We start from the raw sequence: 23,037 nt of genomic DNA, 5'->3' as shown, positions 1-23,037 counted from the left end.
ACATTCATTCTTACCTAAAAATCTGTCATCAGACATGACAAAGCTCATTTAGAATAACCAATATTTTCCTGAATAAAGGCTTACTAGTCCATGCTATTTCCTTAAAAGCTTTGGAATATAAATAACCAATTCCTCTCTAACTGGACTGAAGCTTCTGCAGCCTACTTCCACTAATAGCCTAAGAGAGAGTGTATTCTCATTAATCATTTGCTTAAGGCGTATTTTCAGAAATTTTCAGAACACTTTCAGAAGCTTTGTTACAGAAAATGTAAGAAAATATTCATTTGTTCTTGGAACTAAACCTTGATTACACTAGAAATGTCTTAATTTATTAGCAGATTAATGCTGCTGCTTCACTTTTTTATTTGCATTTATATTGCAAAATAAGCTTTAGATAATATTGACTTCACAGTAATGCTGAGTACAGCTTACCTTTTTAAAATCAAATTTCATATTATCTATTGACTCACTTCTGAAATATAGCTCTAAGCCACCGTTTTCGCAGTCTCTGAAGTCTACTTTCCTTTTCTGCAAACTCTTGTGAAATTACTATTCTTTCCTCCTCAGGCTCCTGTTCTGTTCTCATTTCCAGCATGTTAATCAGTCTGGGGACTAACTGTGGGAAGGTATGAGAAGGGACTACATGATTTCTGTCTCCTTTCACATCACTAGCTTAATGTGGCCCTGTGTTTCATTTCAGGCCTATCCAATGCCAACTCTACACTTCAGGCTTATGCTCAGACCTGTTCTTGGATTACAAGTAGTTAAATGTTCATTGCAAATGTCCCACATTCATTTTATCTTATACAAATTGGAAATATTATGTGTATAGCTCTTTTTTTTTTTTTTTAATAATTTAATCAGGTATGTATGCACATCTACCTCAATCTTCTGCACCCATTCTAGATAAGGCAGAAAAGAAAGCAGAAACCTTTAATATAACTAAAGGTCAGACATGCATCTGCAGGAAAGGGAGAAATAAAACCCAGTTGTCCTGACTTCCTGTCTAGTCCTCTAATTACTAAGCCATATTTCATGTATTTCATTAAAGAAATACAGGAAGACAATTATATGAAATCAGTGTTCTGCAAGAAGAAAACTTTCTGGTGCAATACAGGAAAAGCTTAAGAATGAAAACTGAAATCTAACGCATGTAAAATTGTAAGAGAAGAGCATGTCCTGAATAAAAATAAACAATTCAAGGACATATATTTACTGTTACTCACTCATGTGCCAGAGCTGACACTATTTATGTGGCATACAAATGAACAAATTACTGGCATTGGTAATGTAATAGGGATAGTTATTACTGAAGAAGAACTTGTTATTGAAGAATTTTCCCAAGGTATTAATAGCACATCCACAAGCTTTCCATCTGTTTTGTCTGGAACAAACATATTTAGTGTGACTAATACAAGGAAAATCCCACTATCTTTTCTGGCTGAAATTCCCTAATGTCATATAACATACTCAAACATTCCATGCATCAATTTCCTACTTATTTTATCAGGTGACAAAAGATACATTAAATCGAGCTGTCAGGAAACATGAACATATTATTTTCAAGTGTATCACAGAACCAGATGTTATGTATGTAAAGAAAACTTGAAGAAAACATAGTAGGTAAGTTATTTGAATAAATATGTACACTGTGGAATCCCACAAGGCTTTATTATAGCTGCTCTTATAGCCTCTCCTCCAGCATATTGTTTAGCTTTGCTCAGAAAGAAATGGAGAAAAAAATTTCAGTGATTGGTAATAAAAATTATTAGAGGAACAGGTGATAGACCAAATGCACATATGTTACCTAGGAGTAGAGAATTCCCAGTTCAGTGTTTCTTTCAGTGTGATCTGAATGACTATATTATCTGGTTCTCAGGGAAATTTCTTTCAGAGAAGATCTTCAGGTAGTTGAAAAAGTCCTTTATGTCCATTAAAAAATAACCAGTGTACTTATGGTATACAAAAATATATATATATATATCTTTTGACACCTATAATGTACTGGTCATGCCAATAAAGGACTCATGAAAGAAAATAGATGGACACAGGGTAGGTGCATACTGCGCAGAAAATTTGAATGTAATGGGTGGCAGAGTAGCCTAGAATTTGTAAAGCATAAAACTGCCTTCAGTCTTTTTTCTCCATTCAGAATTGAATTGGTTTTAATTGAAAATATACTTTACTGAGGAACCTCAAGGTCGAAAAAGGACATCTGATCATCAACACATTCATAGGCATACGCATACCTATATATCATCTGTATACCTGAAAACCAAAGTAAAATTTTTCAAACCTTGTTCCAATGCCTCACCACTCTTGCAAAGAAGATGATTTTCCTAACATCAAATACAAACTTTCCCAGTACAACTTGAGGCCATTATCTCTTGCCCTGTCACCAGTTACCTACTTACAGGTGGTATCTGTAACCAACTTCTATCATTTCTGAAGGATTATAAAGGACACAGAGATCACCCCACTCGGGCAGTAACTAAGATGGGTTAAGCTGGACTGTTCAAAAAGAATGAGTTAATTTCAATTTCCTGAATTCCAAAATAAAAATCTCTCTGTGACCTCAGCTATTCTCACTGCTCTGGTCAAAAGTGAACACTATTACAAAAGTGAAAGCCTGTGTAATTCAGATTCAGAAATTCATTGCACACTATGACAATATTTACCCAGTCTTTACCTTTAAAATAAATTGACATGAATACATTCAGTGTTAATTCAAACTTAAGTAACACAGAGAGTACATTCATACTAATGTTTCAAAGGATTTGTTTATCAAATGTGCAGATTGGAAATCATCAATTTTAAAAGAAAAGTGGGAATTAGACTTGGTCTGATTTGATTTGTAAATGTGAAAATGCTGGGTTGCTACTGTATTGCTTATTTCCTTATCACAGGTAGTAAATAGCAGCATGAAAATTATTTGTAGTTCCTGTTCATAATAACATGACTTTACAAACTTACAGTTTCCCCCGGTGACCCTTTTGCTCCTGGTAGACCTGGTGGTCCAATTTCACCCTAAATTTTTGAGATAAAAAGAACAGTTTTTGAATTAATTTATGTATGAACAACAAATTTTTTAAACATCCTTTAATTCTACATATATATTTGAGTAAGATTATTATGACATTATCTGTGTTACTTTTAAATTATGCATTCCGTCTGGAATACTATAAATAAGAATAATATAAAAAAAGCTCTAATAAGGGATACCAGACATATCAAAAGCATTTTGGAGCATGTCTCCATTCATCTGCAACGTGATTCTTTGTCCTAAATCTCCTCTGTGAAAACTCTCCTCTCAGTATGGCCTGAACCCTCACTTTGGAAAGAGTACATCTGTGCACAGTTTTTAACTGTGTTTTGAGATATTAATGATACCTTTTGTCCTTTTGCTCCTTGATTTCCAGGTATTCCAGGAATTCCCTGAGGAAGGGAAAAGAAAATCTTTTAAATACATAGAATATTTTATAAATATATACATATATATATAAGACTCCATGTCCTCATAAATTTAAGATATGCAACATGATTAGGGTTCAAAAAAAGGGCTGGAAGTAGAAAATTTAATAAATAGGTATAAGAAGGAAGCTTCAGATGGAAACACGCAAACTATTTCATGTGGGGACAGTGAAACAGTGATGTTCAGTCCCTCCATGTTGCTTTCCTGCTGGAATTCCACATCTGCCCTGGACAGGCTCGTGTACATTTGGTTAACCAAGAAGGGCTGCACTGCTGTACTGAAAATCCTGACATGCAGAAAGAAACCACTACTCATTATACATAAGATTCCCATATGAGATAAATCATGTCTTCTTCCAAAAAAAGTCTTGTCCAATAGTACCTCAGGTCATCCTATTTTCTTACTTAGAATACAGTGATTGTAACATAAAACAGGAGACAGCTATTATCATATGTCATGTGAGCTGGCTTGCACTTTGATAAGCACCTGTAGATCTCTAACATTTCCTTGACTATTTCTGTTTATTTCACTACACAGTACATCTCATACTGTTTCTTGTAGTAATCCTATAAATGAATGTAGCTTAGCTTTAAAACAAAGCTCCATATACACTTAAAACTCTCATCTACATTCAGTTGATTTGTTTTTCCTCTTAGATCTATTCAAATTTATTGGACAGATACTGTTCTTACTTGTAACATCACTAATCTGCAGCAAGAATTAGGCACATAGACTTCAACAATCAGGAGTAACTTGATAGTTTCCATATGAAGAACAGTTGTAAAATGCTGTCTTGGAAAAATTAGCTCCATTGTTTTGTAGTTTACACCCAGCTTCTTCTTAATGATGACACCATAAAGCAGAAACAGTTCAATAGTCAACAGCATACGAGTTAATTATGGCATCCTTGGCATTTTGCAATTCATCAAAATTTCAGTGTACATATAATCCAAAGAAGAGATCAAAGAATATAAAATAACTGGAAAGCCAATGCTTCATTGTAAGACCTCTATTCACATTGTGCAACATAAGTCTTCCTGCTAAAATTTTGTTCAAAACCATCTTATTTGCACTGAGATAGGAAATCGGGTGTATGTATAACCACATTTAGGAACTTCTAGACCTTGCATGGTTTCTCAGTATATTTATTCAACAGTTAAATACTGTAGCTGTAAAATGTAAAATTTGACTATAAATATCCACATCAGAACTTCACATGATGCTGAAAAAGATCCTCCCCCATTAGGCAGGAATCTTCTTTTACTGAAAAGTTGCTCCAAAGCTTTCCCTGGTTACTTTTCCGAGTTCTGTGCAGGGCTAAGAGAAGTCCAACCTACATATTTATTCAACACAGTGAACAGCCTACCCTTAAATAAGAATGTCAAAGAGAAGAAACACAATGTCCCACTGAGCTGCATTGAATTTTCTTGGCTTAAAAAAAAAAAATTCAGATACAAGACATTTAACTTCACCTTTATATCAGTGGCAAAGAAAGATAAAACTCAAAAAACAACTGTAAAACTAAGCCACTGTTAGTCTTTTTTTTTTTTTTTTTTTTTCCTCCTTTTCCAATGGATTCTGTACTACTGAAGTGCTGGAAACTTCTGCTCCTTTTTCAGTGGAAGATGATCCAGACTCCCCAGATTCCCTCACGCTTTACTGACATTCACTCAGCTAAGAATGAAACTACCATTTATCTTACTCAGAATGATTCCAGGAGTACACGGGGTGGAGACTTTCACAGTTACTCACCACAAGTCAGTTGGCATAGAAGAAAGAGAATGAAGTGGCTAATTTGTTCACAAAGAATAAGCTTTCCTCATGAGAGTTACTTCGTTGTGAAGCTTCTATAGTTCAGCAATTGCAAAGACTGATTTCTGTAGGTTCAGTTCCAGGACGGTTTAAAAATTAAATTTTGTTTCCTTCTCATTGTCTTTTTTGAATCTACTACTTCCTTTTACACGGATATCCCCCATTCATGCCAACTAGAATTACTTGTACTTTCCAAGAGAAAAAGTTAGAAAGCAGACTAGATATCCTCAGTTTCTTCCGTAACTTCTAGATCAAGAGCCAAACCAAGCGTCGGAGATATATTAGTATCCTTGTTCCTACACAGAGATTTTATATGCAGTGCAAATCCTCAGAATCTGAACTTTTTTTTTTCAATCCACCATGAGTAATAAGGCACTCTGAACAGAAAGTTATGTTTAATAGAGAGACATAACACAAACAGAGCTATCAAAGAAATCTTACTCTAGCTATCAAAAGACATATTCTCACGTCAGAGCTCAAGGTAAAGCAACTAACTTCATTTGCAAGTTAAAAATTTTTTTGAAGTGCATGTTGTAAGTAAAATTGTCACAAACAACTGTGTTTAATCAAAACTTAATATGAAACAGATTAATCATGAAACTTTCCTGCCATTAAGGGAAATACAATGTTTGGAACTACCACAAGTGGGAAAATTGCCACCCACAGGGAGCAGCAGAATCAATGCTATGGAATAATTCGTGATTCATGGAGTTAGGGAAAAAAAAAATTACTTCAAGGATGGTTTTTGCAAAGCTATCAAGCAATATTTTGTTCATATGAAATTAAAAAATGGGTTGTAATTCGAGACTTTCTTTTCTTCTTTCCAGACAATGCATTTTAAATGGTTCGTGTTTATCATAGATACAGCTATAATACCAAGAAGCATAGCACTATATTTCTAACCAGGATAGCTAGAAATCAAAGTATTTATTGGGCTTTAATGCTTTCTGTCCTTACACAAGTTGTGCCATCTCACCCTTTTGAATCAGTTATCTCTTGACCTGCTTCTACATCAAATTTCATCTAAGGTTTATTCATTGCTTTCTATATTTAAAAGCTAAGTAATTGCAAGCCTTCCCCGTGCCTTAGTTCTTTCAGCATCGTCAATCTCACTTAATTTCCTTCAAATGCCTCATCTTTCCTCTGAAAATTTCCCTTAAATGGGAAGTCCTCCTTCACCCCCTTATAAGTTTGCAAGTGCTGCAGTCACACAAAATTAAAAGCTAGCAGGTTAGCCTAATAAACACAAACCACAGGTTTAAAAGATAGGCTATTCAAAAGCTTCACAACATATCTAGCCACTGAGTTTGTGACTAAAGGCTAATGCAATTGCAAATCAATCTGGCAGCTAGCTGATATTTTTCAGTTATTGAGACACTGCTGTGTTTTCCCTTTATTCAGTCTCCTTCACTGGTTTAATCATCTATTTTCCATCTTTGTTATCTCTGCATACCTACAAAGTCGGCCTGTTTTCTATGCTCTTGTTACAGACCAGGGAGATCTTGCAGAGTACCCCCAGGGCATAAAGTGACATCTGAATACCATGGACATATCTGAAATTGTCTGAAACTGGTGTAATTTAAGGTGCTGTAGTACATTTAAGTTCACCTGCTCCTTAGAAAAGATGTCAGTGCACTGTAAGTACTGTGTTATAGATGGCAGATGTTGATGACGACCTCATATATCTCATCTTAGGCAAATCTCACACCCTGATGCCTTGTTCTCTGGAGCAAAAACAAATATATATATATATTTTGTTTTGTTTCTGTATTTGCCTGGTATAATGGGCCTCTACAGGTTCCATTAGCAAAACCTCCTAACAGTCTTCACTGAGAAGTGATTACTGACTAAGATTCAAAATACATATAACTGTAAACTAGGAATACCCAAGGGAAAAAGGAGCTCTGAGTGTCCTCCACACGAGGGAAACAGTGCTTAGCCATTGGGCTCAGCTTCACAGCTGAAAGAAGCTTGCCTGGATATGCAGCTAAATCCCTCGATGCAGTCTTCCTGAGCAGCAGCCTCCACAGTATGAATTCAGAATACTCAAAATAATAATCAGTTTCCATTACAACTATGAGCTTCAATGGTGATACTTAAATAATTCTTTATGAATACTCTATGTTATCCCACTTCTAGCAATTTAAATAAGTCTTTTCTATTCTTTGATAGTATCTGGCAGATATAATGGATTTAACTGTAAAAGGAAGGTTGTTTCACAATCCCTGGAAAAACTTTCATGTAGGTTTCCTTAATCATGAAGTGTCTATTTTTGGTTTTGGATGATATTAAACAGCTGGATTTTTTTCCATGCAATCCAACAGAAAATCCATTAAGTTGTCCAGTACTTTATATACAAAACAACTGGGTGTAAGCATTTTCACTTAAGACAGATGCTACGTTTCTCAAAGCATTTTCCCTCTTTTCTAGCTAGCGTTATTTGTTTTGTTTTTTTTTTTCAGTATTTCTCATCTCTAGCTATGTTTATGAAAAGCAGAAAAAAATATGCATAAAAACTTTTGAAGAAGAAAAAATAAAAGTTTTATTCCTAAAATGAGCATGTATTAGCTTATTCCATTCTTTATTTTCCGCTGCTCTCCCTACAGTGCCGGCTAGAACTTCATTCTATGGTTGACAGGTTTGGAATGTAAAGTGAGAGCTTCTGGATTACAGGTAACATAGTCACTATCCTAAAGCTATCCCTGAGGAAGATACAAAATTACAGGACATTTCCAAAAGATTCCCTGTTATAAGCAAACTGTTTCATGGCCAATTCCTCAAGACTGTGAAAAAACTTTAGTATGTTATCTTATTTTCTCAAGGTAGGTATATAAAATTTTAATCTTTTACCATACAGCTTCAAACAGGCTCCGTGTTGAAAGAAGTACATCTGGACTTACTTTGTACCACGCAAACAGTTGATAAATAACATCTAGAAGAAATCATTATGGGACAGTGTTTCAAAGTATCCATTCTTCTTTCAATGTCAAGACTAAAATACCTGAAATAAAACTATCTGTCTCTATTAAAAATGATTATGATTGTAAAAGATAGGATAAAAAGAATGTATTTCCTGTATGAACGATGAGACCTTCTGAAAAACAAGACAAAAAAAAGTATTAAGATGTCAGGCAAGCATACACTCTTGACTTCTGTAGTCATTTTTTATGAGGAAAAAAAAAATGTATCTACTAGCTTCTTTACTACTGCTGTTTATTGTTTAAAAATATGGTTTATTTTTATGGTATAATATAGTAAGAAATGAAAGCAGATACATTTGTATGATGATTGTTAGTAAAGTTATTTTGTTGCGACTCCACCTTGTTTAAATTATGTTGATTTTCAAAAATAGATCCAAGAATAACATTCAGAAACTTTTGTCAAAAGATGGTCACATGCTGGTCTGCTGCCCACTTAAACAACAAAAACTCGGGCTGCATCCCTAGTGGTCATTAGTAACTCAAGTAGTGACACAAGCCTCTCTAAATGCTCCTAGCATGGCACTGAGAAACTGTTATCCAGAGTTTCTGTCTCACAAAATGCATACAATTTTCATAAAGATTGCCAGAATAGTGCTAATTTTGACCCTAATGTTTTTTCAATAGTAAGTTAATGCGGATCAGTTGGAGTAAGATGTTCAGAATATAAAAATCATGACTACCAAAATAAAGATGGCTTTTCTTGCATATATGAGTTCTCTGAATTATATTTCAGTTAAATTATTCCTTCCTCTCAAAAAAAAAAAATTGAAGTTCTGATTCTAGGAAGTCATTAAAGTACATTGCATAAGTTATAGCAATAACACAAGATGCACAGATATCCATTTAGCAGGATATCTCCATGATCTCTCCGAGCACCTGAAAAAACTCGACTGTTTCTGTGTTACTGATCTTCACTTGAACAAACATACTTGATGATACACGAGAGATTTAGTGGAGGCATGTAAGAAAGCACGAGTCAAGTTAAAATCTGGGTAAAAGTACAACAGTCCAGATACTTTTGAAAAGATTAGAGCAAATCCCTGATAATCCTGAAAGAATGAAAGACATAAAATCAATTTGGATAATGGATAAAACTCTTCTGCTGTGGAAAGTAGAAAAATATATATATAAGAAATTCAAAGAAATTGCATCAGTTACTACTGGTTACCTGGAACTGACACCAAAGGAAAATGGGCTGAATACAAAGAACGGTTCCCACAGGCATAATGAGCATCCATTAGGCTAAAACTGCAGCTTTAAATTAAATGCAAGAAAGGAGAAAGCATTACCAAAACCTTCACAGTTATAAGATCAGAGTTTGCAAGCACTTTCTTTTCTTTTTTGGCAAATTGCTTATTAAAAATAAAACAGACATATGTTACGTGTGGAACACAGTGACCCCTGTTGCATTGCCAGCAACACAGAACTTGGAAAACTGTATTTTGAAAGCTGGAAACATAAACAGAAAATGATAACTGTGCGTATTCTGTCACATAGTGAAACTGATGTCACTGTTTCTTGTAAATACACTTCAAAATAATATGAATAACAGACTCAGCACATCTTGGTGGTGCTAGGCAGACAAAACCCAAGTCCTCGGCTGTGCAGGTGACACCCACGGCGATGTCCTCCCTGTGCTTGTCCTGTCAGAAACCAGCATAATGGACTCTGCAAACCAAGCATGACCACTGGCTAAAAATCTCACAGTGATTTCTACCAGCTGACAAACCAAGCTGTACTTCATACCTACATGTAACTGCACCAATACTCAAGCAGTTACATGTCTTTGAAATAGTCTACAATTTCTCCACTACTAACAATTTTTGGCAAAAAAAGTATGATTCATTGCACAGTCTGAGCACCTGGCACATCAGAGTCAGGCTGAGGATGGCAGAGCTTCCATGAAGGGTACTGCCTGCTGCTCTGCTCCTTGTGCCAATGCTCCTGGGTGTTCAACACTGCAAAAATTGCAATTCTGCTCACTCAGATCACACTGGTGTGGAAGAATACATTTTTTGGCCATTCCCCTTTTCTGCAGTAAGGGGCCACTTATTTAAATTAGCAGGGAGTGGGTTTAATAACAAATCATACCTTTTTTTTCCACATGGGTCATAATGTGAAACTTGTCATAGGATGTAGAAAAAGAAAACAGTAAAACCATGTTCCAAAAGGACCATTAAACTACTAGAGAACTGGTTCGTTGCAGGCCATTAAGTAGGAAGGGCCAGCATGCACTTTTGACAAAGAAAAGTCCCTAAAGACAGTCAGAATCTGGCAGTAAATAAATGAGGAAAGAAAACAGATTTTCTACATACTCCTATTCATCGTCAGAGAAAAGGTTCTGTGATAATTCCCTTAGTTTCAGTCTGTTTGGCATTTCTTACCTGTGCTTAAGACAGCTAACAAAAGTTGGTGCAGAGAATGGGATGAAACTCTTCCAGAGCACAAGTAAGGAGAATCATACCTTGGTTTAATCTGTATTTGCTATAGTTAAATTTAACTACTGAAACAGATTACTAAGGCAAAAATGAACTTTCGCAGTGCGAGCCAAAGATTCCTTCTTAAATGATCTGATATTTCTGTAGTGCATTGTTTCATGCCCTGTCTTTTTGGAACCACCAACCTTGTTTTTGCTGGTCATGTAATTTATTCCATATCGGTCCAATATGAGTAAAAGGTGTCAAAATCCTAAAGACAATTTGTTCTGTAGTTTGACCTAAGAACAGCATCATATATTCCATGTGTTTCATTAGCCCCAAGTACTAATTGATTTCTGACATGTCATCTTTTTTAGAAAAATGCCTAAGTAGAAATATACACTATTTAAGAGTTATCTGTCTGAAAGGAATTGCTGGCCACAACACATATTAAAAACAAAGTAAGTCTTTCAATACAGCAAATGAGAAATGATGTAATATCTAAATAGTGATAAACTATACCTATTGGAAGACACATTGCAACACTTAGGAAAATCTTGTTTCAGAAAAAAAAAGAAGTGGTAATGTTTAAGTCTGTATATATTGCAGTCAGTGGTGTGAAGGACTCCAGTCCCCAAATGCCCAAACATTTAAGTGGGAAAACATTCATATTGCTTTTTAAATAATAATTTAAATAATTTTGCCACAAGAAGAGATATGTAATGTGTTCTGTATGCATCCATACAGCCAAGACAATTCTCTTTTGGTTCTTTAGCACATCTCTAGACTCTGCCTTACGCAAGTTGACAACACAACAGCTGAGGATGCAGTGCGAGGTTAATATGACCACTGACTCAACAGGAAAATGCACAATGAGTGTCACACCCATTACTCTACAGACTTAACTCTACAATATAAGTGTAAGCCAGTCAAAACACTTCATCTGGGAATTAAAGTTCACTTTTTAGCACAGCTAATAAGTATAATCTCAAATTCAAAGTCTCTACCCAAAAATCACCAATAAACACAACTATTTTAGTACACAGTAGAAATTAGGCCCTTCAGATGCACAAGTTTGTGATTCTGTGTAAAAACAGGACTAGTTTATTGGAACCACTCATTGGATACAAATAAATAAGTACTGCTAATAATTTTGTGCTTAGAAGATACTGCAATTTTAACAAAAATGCATTTAAATTGTTTGCTGCAGGACAATTATTACTGAATCATGCTTTTTTAACAGATTTTTTTTTTTTTTTTGGAATATAGGAAGTTAACAAAAAGCTAAGAGAGATCTTAACAAATGGCAAGATTCTGTTTATTGTAATACAGTTCAACATGTCAGCAGGGAGAACTTAAGTTGGTAGACCATATTGGCCAGAAATATTTCTACATCACTGAGCTTCACCCAGCCTGATTTTCCAGAATAAGTTATCTGATTTGAACTGATGCTATCTGCAAAATTCCAACAAATAATACTTTCCTAAGTCTTTGCAGACATAACAAAAATAAAAAAAAGATGCCATATGATTGCAGAAAATGAATATAATTCATCTAATTGCATGGTGTGTGAAGCCAAAATTAAAAAATTAGAAATCACAAAGAACAAGATAAAAAGTGAGAATTAGATGGAAGAGAACTGTTTGATTTTACAACTCAGGAATGCAGGTATTATTTTCCAACCTTCATTTGGTCAGTGGATACAAGTCCATTACAGTACTTATTCTGGCTGCTGTCCAGATTGAATTCAGTGTGAATCCTTCTAATGACTTCAATACGATTTGGATCAGCAGCTGGTTGCCATGTCTTTATCATTTCTGTCACCTATGAATAATAGAGCCATTGACATTAACCTGCCAGAAGTCCCAGAGGTCTTCTAGTCACCTGTTTCTTTATATCACCATTCACACATTCATCTTCTTAACAGCAATTAACTTTGTTGAAAATGCAAGATAGAATGCATTTAATTAACGAAACTTGTCAGATCAAATGAAGAAGATAAGCAATGTCGCAAATAACGTTTTGTAAAAAATATATGTACCTTTTAAGTGAATTTAGTTAGAAGTTAAAATTGTCAGGAAAACCTGCAGTCAAAAAGCATGGGGTTTTTTGAGTGTTTTGAGGAAAATCTGCACGCTAAAAAAAAATCTAAAAAATGTAGTTGAGCTTACAGCAAGCACTATGTAATTAAAGAAAGATTACTGAATCTATTGTGTTGTCAAAGCTGTCATCTCCCTCTTTCTCAAGTAGGAAGATTAGCATCTGTAATAGTAGCTCCAGCAATTAGAAGGTCCTTAGGAAGACTCTGCCCTGATTACTCACACAGTTCCACAGAGCCTCATAAGGAAAAATTACTGATGCACTATCTTTTACTTTTTCTTCTTTTTTTTTTCTTTTTTCTTTTTGGCAGTGGAAGAAGGGAAGGAGAAGACTGTCATCAGAAAAGTAACCCTGCTTATAAAAATTTAGCTTAGATGAACTTAGTAAACAATCATTAAAAAATTAATTTGACCAACAAAATCTATTTGTGAAGAAATAATAATGTCTTATTATAATAAAGTCTTATTGCATCAGCTGTTTATGTCAAAAAAAAAAAAAAAAACCCTCACCCCACTTGAATAGCCCTTTCACTTTATAAGTAAAGGTGCAAGGCATATTTTTCAAGAAAGAAATCACCAGAAGACATAATGTGCAGAGAAAACACTAGTCCTTATATCCCTTATGACTGGAATGCTGGTACCTTTGGAAAGTAAGCCACCAGTGCTCAGCTGCCACTACTCAGGTATCTCAGACTAGTGGAAAAGTATAAATATTAGCTTTGAAGCTAAGAATTTTGATGGACTTGCACCACCCAGATTGCTGAGTGTCCTGTGTATGCTGATTACATTTGTCTTAATGATTGACAGGGAATAATTGCTTCTAAATAGATTATTTTCATAACAGTGCCTACTACAAGACATCGTAAAATTTAAACAACCATTTAGTACTCCATGAAACATTTTCACAGCTACTAAACCTACACAACATGTGATCCTTGGAGTGCTCAAAAGCTAATAGGATTTTTATCCTGCAGTTTTCTACTGAGAGAATGAAAACAGAAGTATAACAATAATCAGAATAGGTGCATTCAGAAAATTAACTAAGAAACACTTATAGATTAAAAAAAAAAAAAACAAACAACTTGTCACAGCCACTACTGCATACTCATCCTACAGAGATTTTGGGTTTGCTTCTAAGTGCAGGATAAGAATATTTCATAAATCACTCTCTCAATGCAGATGACAGAAAATATAACTTAAAAAAAATGGCAATTTCTTGATTAACGAAAATGGGTAGAAAACAAAAAACATAATATAAAATGTATTAAGCAAAGTATATCAACACAGTCACTGCAAAGAAAATAAGTGCATGTATACGTATGGTGGAGATATTTTGCTTTCTCAGTCAACAGTTATCATTTCTGAACTGGAATGATAGGACTGACAATCCATTAACACATGATTCTGCATTCTTGAATATGGTTGTTATTAGAAACATCTCTGTCAATATTGTTGATAAATATGATCACTAAAAGTAGAAAAATTAAGCTATTTTAATAAAAGGCAAAGTGAATAGTATATTTTTCCTAAGGAGATTAGCATAGTTCCTACACTCCTCTATCTATGGGAAAGATTTTAACTGTGAATTTTAAGCTTTGTTCCATTAATAGTATGAAGCAATTACTGGGTTTTCCATTATTTGCACTCCCATTCTATTACACAGGTAACTGACTATTTTCTCTCTCAAACTGTCTATCATGTTAAAATTATTTTCCTGTTCCATCTTATACAGAATAGTGGACTTGCATGTATCACAATTTGCACATTTTACCTGTCACCTTCGACAGTCAGCGATATAATAAATGAACAGGTGAACTGAAGAAGAATGTTCATCAGAACCAGCTGCAACTACTTTTTAATAAATAAATATTATTATTTCCTGTTTTATGATCAGCTATCAGCTATTTGTCCGGAGAACATGGACAGGCATTTTATCAACGTACATTTAAAGCAATTACTAATAGGACTGTGTTTGCTTTTTCCATAGTTTTCTATGCCAAAAATGATAAGAGGTAACACAACATAGTAAAGACCACATGACAAAACATCCTGCCTCATGGAGGTGTTGCACTCTACAGGCTACAGTAAAGACAATTTGTTGGTAAGAAGGAAATGATGGAAAATTATACAGTAAGGGACAGGTGTTAATACTATGTGGCACACATAGAAGAAGCACCAAGAATATATTTAGTTCTGCATACTACCATATAAGCAAGTCAGGAACTTCCTCTCTTTGCATTCTATTTCTATTAATCTCAACATGGTTATAGATGCAGCACAGTTACACTAACCTTAGGTCTACTTTCCAAATATACAGGCTACCTATTCACATAATTTGATTGAGTCAAAGATTTCTGCTTTGTGAAAGAAAATACAACTTCTGTAGTCTGTGATTTCTTTGCTTTATCTTGAGCATGCTTCAAAAAGAATTCTGGTACCCTAGCATAGATGAGACATTTTGTCAATTTTAGAGAGTAATTTTTAGAAAATGCATTGATCTAGCACTGACAGTACTGGTGCAGTAATAGGAGACAAACAGACAAGCTAGGAGTAGGTATAACAGCAGGAGTCTGTTCAGAAGCTGAAATCCAAGTTGTACTATTGTCACTGTCACAAACAAAAGACCACATCTGAGTTCTAATGATGTGGCCTAAATATTAAGGGCAAATTCTATCATTTTAAGTATTTGCAGATGTATTTCTGAAAAATATGATGTCTGGAGAGTAAACATCAGCAGCTGCAATTGGTCAGACACATTACTTGTGGCAAGATAGCATATGCCAGGCCTAGAAGAGTGCTATAAACGTCCTGCCAGTTTCATCCACAAGCACTCACTTCAGAATTCCCATCTGCAGACCTGTAAAAACAAATCTGACTTGGCTTTCTCTGAAACCAAACTCTGACAAAGCTCTACCTACCTTAGAAAGGAGAACTAGGCTGAAACTAAGTTCAAATACGAACTGATTTATTCTACCCTTTAGACATCTTGCCCCTCAAAAAACTGTATTTCCCAAAACAGCCTGTCATCAGTAAGATGCATGACTAGCTATTAAAGTGCCACTCAAATGACAGCATGACTGCACTTGGAGCATGGCCTGTTTGTCATTGGTAAGTTGAGCTTGATTACTAGCTTTACCAAATGCTATGGAGAGAATTCTGTCTATAATATGAAATGTTTTTCTTATACAGAGTACATAGGATCAGGAAGATGGCCTTGCTAACTTCAGTTCCCCTCGTACTACCAAGGGAAAACAACCATTTCACTTGGCATTATTTTTATAACCTATTCTTTCCTGATCGTATATTTGAGGATTAATAAGAGTAATAATATATGAGACAGTATGGCATATTGTCCAGAAAGTGACCACACCTCTTAGTTGCTGGAGGCACTGGGAGCTCAGTTCAGCTGTGCTCCCTGTCCTAGGCAGTTGCTTCTTAGACATTGTTTCAAGATGCATTCACTTTGCAACCATGCTCTTTTTATCAAAAGATTCAAAGACTGCTATTTTTAAAAAGACTTAACAAATTAGGCCATGTTAAACACTAATGTGGCTGAATGGAAGAAATAAAAATTGTTTGTGGTTGAGATATCCATGCAACTTACTGAGTTGCTCCAGGGCCACAGGTGCATCTGGTTGGCCAAAACATAGTTTCAACAGAAACATACAAGGTCTGTCTTGAGTTTAGGCTGCCTATTTCACTGTATCAGGGAGTTCATAAGAGAGCTGGGTGCCTTTCTCCCACATCAGTGCCCTAACTACTAGGATATCCCTCTAGAGAAGACTACTTTGAATTAGAGAAATCATGGTGACAGAAGAGCAAAGAGGAGCTTACACATTATGTATTCAAATACGTGTTGGAGGAAAAACAAAAACAACAGAAGCAGTGAATTGCACAAGGCATTCCCCACAGCCCCACATTTCAGTTCACTTTCCATTGGATGAAGGCTCACTACTTCCTACTTGAATAAAGGAGCCCACATATACTAGCCACTGTGGCTGACTGGGATAGTTTTCATTTCCCACAGTCCAGGCACACACTTTTGCCATATAGTGGTTGCATGGAGATATCTCTTGTTCTACTCCCAAGTCCAAAACAGACAGAGGCACCACACCTGCCCATACAATTTGGCACTACACCAGCATCACAGGTAGAGAACCAGACATAACTAGGTGTCTCACATATTGTACTGGCTACCTTGAGGCAATTTCCTGATCAGCACATAGACTTTCTGCTCTTCAAAAGAACCTCCACTAACTAAAACTGGAGCATATAATATAATCTGGCTTAACCAGATTGTATTAAAAACTTGCCTGTCATGGTGCTACATTCAATACTATATAAATTCACAATCTTTCAAAACTTCACCTTCTTATCTTACAATACATCTGAAAGGCAGTGATTCACCAGCTGAGCTCCAATTACTTCTTGGCCTACAGAATGATTACTCATGGCTTGAAGACAGCTGGCTCACTATCAGCACTGAAAGCCTTCAGCTTTGTTCAGATACCTTAGATCCTCTGCTTTTTGACTGGTGGCCTTGAAGGGCGAAACAAGGAAACCAGGGAGACATCGTCTACCACATAAAAACAACAGGAAAAAAGTCTCCCAACCACCAGCTGAGGAACAATGTATTGGGAAACAAAAAAAAACGAAAATGCAGCAAAATGCTACCAGGTAAGCTAATAGATCAGGGATTTAGATAACATGGCCAGTATAACAAGATACAAAGAAGTCAATGAACAAAGAGAGAAAGCAGAAAGTGGAAAAGTAAACTTTATTAACAAGTATATAATATAACACATTCCATGTTGCAAAAATGAGAGTTAAAAACAGCCAGTCTTTCCTCAAGTAACCACCAATAACTAGCCAAACCATCCTATCAATAGGAAATAAGTCAATAATGAGACAATTTTATATTATCTATAAAAATTGGTGCATAACAGCAACATAATTAAGAATCTTTTAAGGCATCTTTGACTTTAAAAGTTTATTTCTTTTATTAAATCCAAATGAAATGATGAACAATAGAAAACAAAAAAGGACATAGAAACCAATACAAATCAAAATGGGTGAAACAAGAAGGGCAATATCCATTAGCAGGAAAAAAAAATAAAGAAAAAAGTATCTAAGAATAATGTCAGCAATGTAACTACTTACAGGCTCTCCACGATGTCCCTCTAGTCCTGGAGATCCAGGCTGTCCAACTTCTCCCTTTAAAATGATAAAGATTGTTAGATACCATACTCAAAAAAGACCTTCTTTTACACAATAATTATTATTTCAATTGGTAAATTAGTATTCTTATTAAAAGTAAAATGCAAAGCAAAAACACACAAAACAGTTACAAAAACAGCGAGTTCTCAGTCCAGAATTCCCATATTCTGTGCCCAGGAGACAGCTGTCAAACAGTTTGCAAAAAGAAATAAGAGAGGATCACCTTTCAAAATTTGGGAAGAGTTGAATCAGAACAGCAACTGTTTGTTCAAGGTCATACAGCTCTAATAAATTGTTTTGTCTTATTATTAGTACAACTGATTGTCTGAAAACTGTTCCAAAGCACTTCAGAACTACAGTGGTACCAGATACAATCAAATCTTCATGTTCTTACTCAAAATATATATGATCCCCATAATATTCTGAAAATTTGAAACAATTGCAGAAGTTCATCAAACAAATTTACACTAATTACATACATGATACAATATAGTAACTGACATAAATTACAATGAATCTTGAATTCACATTGGGTAGCATCTGGGTTTCAAGGCATGCTTTTTCTTTCATTTTCTTTCCCAGGATGAATATTGTAAGAAAACAGGAAAGCTCCAGCTTTCCTTCAGAAACAGCCTGTTACTGCTCCCAGTTTGATTATGGACTCAGAATGAAGCAACGTTTTATAACTAGCAGATGTGGAAGTCAAATTAACAAAATGTTTGAACGAATACAGCTGCAGTATTACATTCTAAAATGAATAAAATTTCACAAGTCACATTTTTGTACTGTGGTAATTAAGAAAATAGACAAGAAGTTTAAATGTATACATTTTCACATTAATGTATTGAATCATCTGCATTCTGTTTAGAAGCACGAAACCAGTTCAATATACTCTCCAAATTTCTGATTTATCAATATAACACTTTACTCTAAGAGGTCCTGAAATGTGTGGTAGTTAAAAATTTTTGAACAACTGCTACTATTACCTGTAATCAGTGAAGTATGCCCAGTCATTGCAGTAAACTTTGACATTTCCCAATACTGTTTTAGTTTCTAGTTATTCTCCACAGAATAAACTAAATATATTTAGACAAACAGGAATACTATTTAAGACTTTGTCAATATATGAATATATATTTCTAAATACCTTGAAACCAGGACTTCCTGGCAATCCATCTTTTCCACTTCTGCCAGGGTCTCCCTGTGGCAACAGTTAACAGTCATTAGTCAAATTAACACAAAAAAAAAGGTAAAGGCACATCACATTGTCTGGGTAGAACTTACGGATCGCCCAGGCATTCCTGGAAACCCTGTATCACCTTTTTCTCCCTTTGATCCCTAAGAAAAGCAACAAACAAAAATAAATAATACTAAACACTTATGCTTCAAATTCAACCTATTTAAACAGCATTTTCTGATGTTATTTCTTATTCTGAAATATTGTGGAAGATCTGCTCATTTCTTAACATAGGCAAGAATTGATTAATTATGATCCATTTCGAAAGTGTAAATATGCTTGAAAAAGTCCAGACTGTTTTGCAATATTAAGATATATATACCCAACTAAAGGCATAGACACATTTGTAAAAATATATTTATGTGCATTTTGTCTTATATTAGAATGAGTTACATAAATACCTTGACAAAAGGATGAAGAGAGTTATCAAGATATCCAAATACCACTGTTATTAAACAAAAGCATATCCTCAGTGGAATGATGACTGAACTAGGAGTGCAGAATTAAATCCTCTGTGACTACAGCTCTTAGAAAACACAAATGATATTCTATCAGGTGCAGGTGCCCAGGTGCTGGCAGCAGGCCGCCCCATGCCACACACAGCCAGCTCCAATGGCCCCGCTGCAGTGCACAGCTGGGCCCAGCAGCCAAGATGGCAGCACTGCTGAGAAACATCTTTAAGACAGGGTAAAAACACTGCACAGAAGTGGGAAAAAAATGTGACAAACAATCCCACCAGACATATCAATAACATTATTTTATAATTTTACTTGCCTTTTTTCCATATATCCCTGGCACTCCTTGGTCTCCTTTAGGGCCCCTTTCTCCCTAGACAAAATGTGTGTGAATAAGTTGATTTTAAAAATAGAAGATATATACGCAAGTATATATATATATACACAAATACAGAGAGCAAATGATGTAAAAGGAAGCAGGCAAAGGGTTCCACCTGATAGAAAAGAAAAAAATAAAGAAAGAAAATTATCAAGAAAGTAAAAGCAAATGTTGAATTTTCCGAGCTTTCCTAAGAAAGAAACCTAGGCTGACCATTGGTGAGACACTCCACAACTCACAGGTTTATTGCTTTTCATTTCAATGGAAACTGAGCAGAAGGCACTTTGACTTTCTGGTTACTTTCTATAGGTTGGTACTTCAGTGAAAATTCAGCTCTCTATGAAGTGCTGTACTTTCATGAAAACCTTATATGAAACGTTGAAAAAACAGATTTGGAAAAACTAAGAAGTCAATCCAGTTGCATAATAACATAGAAGATACGTTTGATGACGCTGTGGAAAACATACGTAATTTACTCCGGTTACACCAGAGATACACCGTCAAAATACCGTCACTTAAATTGAATGACTTGAAGAAAATTCTATGGTTATTTTTCAGTTCCTGATACATTACTTGGATGTAGAAGATTCGAAGTACTTTAAAATTGAAGTTCAAAGTAATTCACACAAAATTCCACAGAACAGAACAAAAATGAAAAAAAAAAAAACCCAGAGGTAGTTTTGATTGCTTGATAATGCTTGACAATCAAGCAATGAAAACTGGCCATTAATCAAGGCCTATGGCATGTATTACCCCTCAATTTTGACATCAGATCTGTTTATTTAATGTATTTCATCAACAGCATCAGTACTGCACATAAGCACTTAATTTTTTTTTAAAGCTATAGAGTAGGCTGAGATATAAGAATATTGTAACAAGCTTTTATTTTCAACCTTTGGTGCTGGCATCCCATGTAATCCAGGAAAACCAGGCAGTCCACGGTCACCCTGAAAGAGCAAACATATTTGACATCTTTATATCTAAAATAATTAGTATTTAATAATACTCATCATCTAACTGATCAACAGTGTAAAGATGTTACATATTACCATATCAACAACATAATATTGGCATGCTGACTGATGTGTGTTCATTAATCTTTAACACAATTTAATGCAGAAAATAAAAAGTAACCATTAAAATGTTTTAAACATTTTACTGTAATCTCCCAATAAGGCTAACTGAGGTTCCAAAGCAGCAACTTTTTAAAAGTTTTGCAAAGAGCTTTGAAAACCTCTGTAGGAACTGTGACAATTCTTCCACCCACTCCTAATACCCAAAGAGTAAGGAAAGTCCCTGAATGTGGGATGGTTCTGTCCATTCCTCTTATTGATAATATCAAACACCTACTGATCTCATAAAATTTCCTACAAGCTTACTCTGGATGAGTAATATAATCAATAATAAGGTATTAAGCATTTTCTTTAAAAAATAAAAAAATAAAAAAATAAAACCAAAATAAATTGATAAAAATTTGGCACTTTGACAAATGAGTTCTCATTTCAATTAAAGAAACAATATACTTTGGCAAAAGCAGTTGGTAATCGAAAACACAAGCCAGAACAACAGTTCTTTCTATTGTCCTCACAGCTGACAAATGTCAGGAATTTCAGAACTTTTGCTACTGGTACTGAGGATATTTATCAGACAATCAGTCTGCAAGTTTCCTTGAGGTATTACAACAAGAGGTTAAATTATAACTAGGCACCTGCTGACTTGGAGCAAATAAAAAGGTAAGTCACTTGTGTTAGTGGACTGGCTCTACTTCATTCCAAACAGAACAAATCACCAGATAGTTTTTGGACAATCACAGCGGTATCTTTCTGTTAATTTCTAACATAAAATAGAGTGATATATTTCAATTTGTATAATATATTTCAGCCATGAGAGAGGAATAATAAATTATGCCCAGGAAGTTATTTTATATATTTTTTTTAATTCTAAGATGAAGTACAGAAGATAACATGTCTCAGTGGTGTTTATCAAAATCATCCATGCCTAAGGAGATTTCTAGTGGCCTGTCACACATGCCAGAAGACAGGAACACAACCGTGGGAATTAAAGCTTGTGGGTTAATACAATCAAAGTATCTCTCAACAAATAGTATGGATAGCAGGCAATAGAAATGGAAAGCAGTTGAAAAAAAAATAGCAAAGTTCATAAAATAAATCTTTTATGTATCCATTACTTGTTGCTGTAAAAGAATGGAACCCTAATTTCTGCTCAGAAGTGGTGATTCAATTTTTGGGTAAACTGAAACACTTGGCAATGGGAATAGTTTTAAATTAGTTGCTGTAGAAACTTCATAAGTAAGAGGATGAAATTAAGAGATGAACATTTGGGCTTAATCATCAGGAAAAAATTTCTAATGGCAAGACCTACTTTATTGTGGAAGAAGTTTTCTAAAACAGTGGTGGAAGCCCTGTTTCTTGGCATACTTTAAACAGGGCTGGACTGAGCTTAGGAAATATTCTATCTGTCACAACCTTACACTGCCAGGAGAATAGCATTTTTTGTCATCAGTATCTTACTTTCAGTACATGGCCTGATACTGACTGATCAATTAGATTAACATAAGACCACTAAAGCAACAGGACACATAAGCACATTTTTCGTTTTGAATAATACATTAGAGAGTTGTATCAAACAGTAATGAATGTATGGACCTGCTTTTAGGATTGGGAACTTCAGAAGAAGGAAATTTTATAGTAAAATCTGTTTTGAAAATGAACTTCCATTAAAAAAAAAAAAAAAAGGTGTTGAAGTTTTAATACATGAGAAAGAAAATAAGCTTGTATGTCAACAGTGTATATATAATGTATATATAAACTTTACTAAAAAAGGGTGACCAGATTCAGAGTTTCACAGAGGACTCTTGTGAAAAGATTGATATTATTAATTGTACAACCAAAATGATGTAAGAATAAGAATTCTCTTGTGGTTTTTTTTGTTTGTTTGTTTGATTGCT

General features: G+C 34.9%; 1 protein-coding gene across 3 annotated transcripts in view; it reads right to left on the bottom strand.

Annotated features, from left to right (window-relative positions):
* COL21A1 (collagen type XXI alpha 1 chain) overlaps window positions 1-23,037 on the bottom strand; it is a 102,599-nt gene that overhangs the window by 20,316 nt on the left and 59,246 nt on the right. For all 3 annotated transcript variants that reach the window (XM_025149095.3, XM_419902.7, XM_004940463.4), the window contains 7 exons: window positions 20,963-21,016; window positions 20,010-20,063; window positions 19,283-19,336; window positions 19,146-19,199; window positions 17,942-17,995; window positions 3,391-3,435; window positions 2,974-3,027 (listed from right to left, as the gene is read on the bottom strand). In XM_025149095.3, coding sequence (XP_025004863.2) covers window positions 2,974-3,027; window positions 3,391-3,435; window positions 17,942-17,995; window positions 19,146-19,199; window positions 19,283-19,336; window positions 20,010-20,063; window positions 20,963-21,016 — 369 coding nt within the window. The remainder of the gene's footprint in view (window positions 1-2,973; window positions 3,028-3,390; window positions 3,436-17,941; window positions 17,996-19,145; window positions 19,200-19,282; window positions 19,337-20,009; window positions 20,064-20,962; window positions 21,017-23,037) is intronic.

This window comes from Gallus gallus, chromosome 3 (genome assembly GCF_016699485.2).
Source record: "Gallus gallus isolate bGalGal1 chromosome 3, bGalGal1.mat.broiler.GRCg7b, whole genome shotgun sequence".
Taxonomy (NCBI): domain Eukaryota; kingdom Metazoa; phylum Chordata; class Aves; order Galliformes; family Phasianidae; genus Gallus; species Gallus gallus.
Note: the sequence above shows the minus strand (reverse complement) of the source record. Positions and strands in the feature narration are given on the sequence as shown.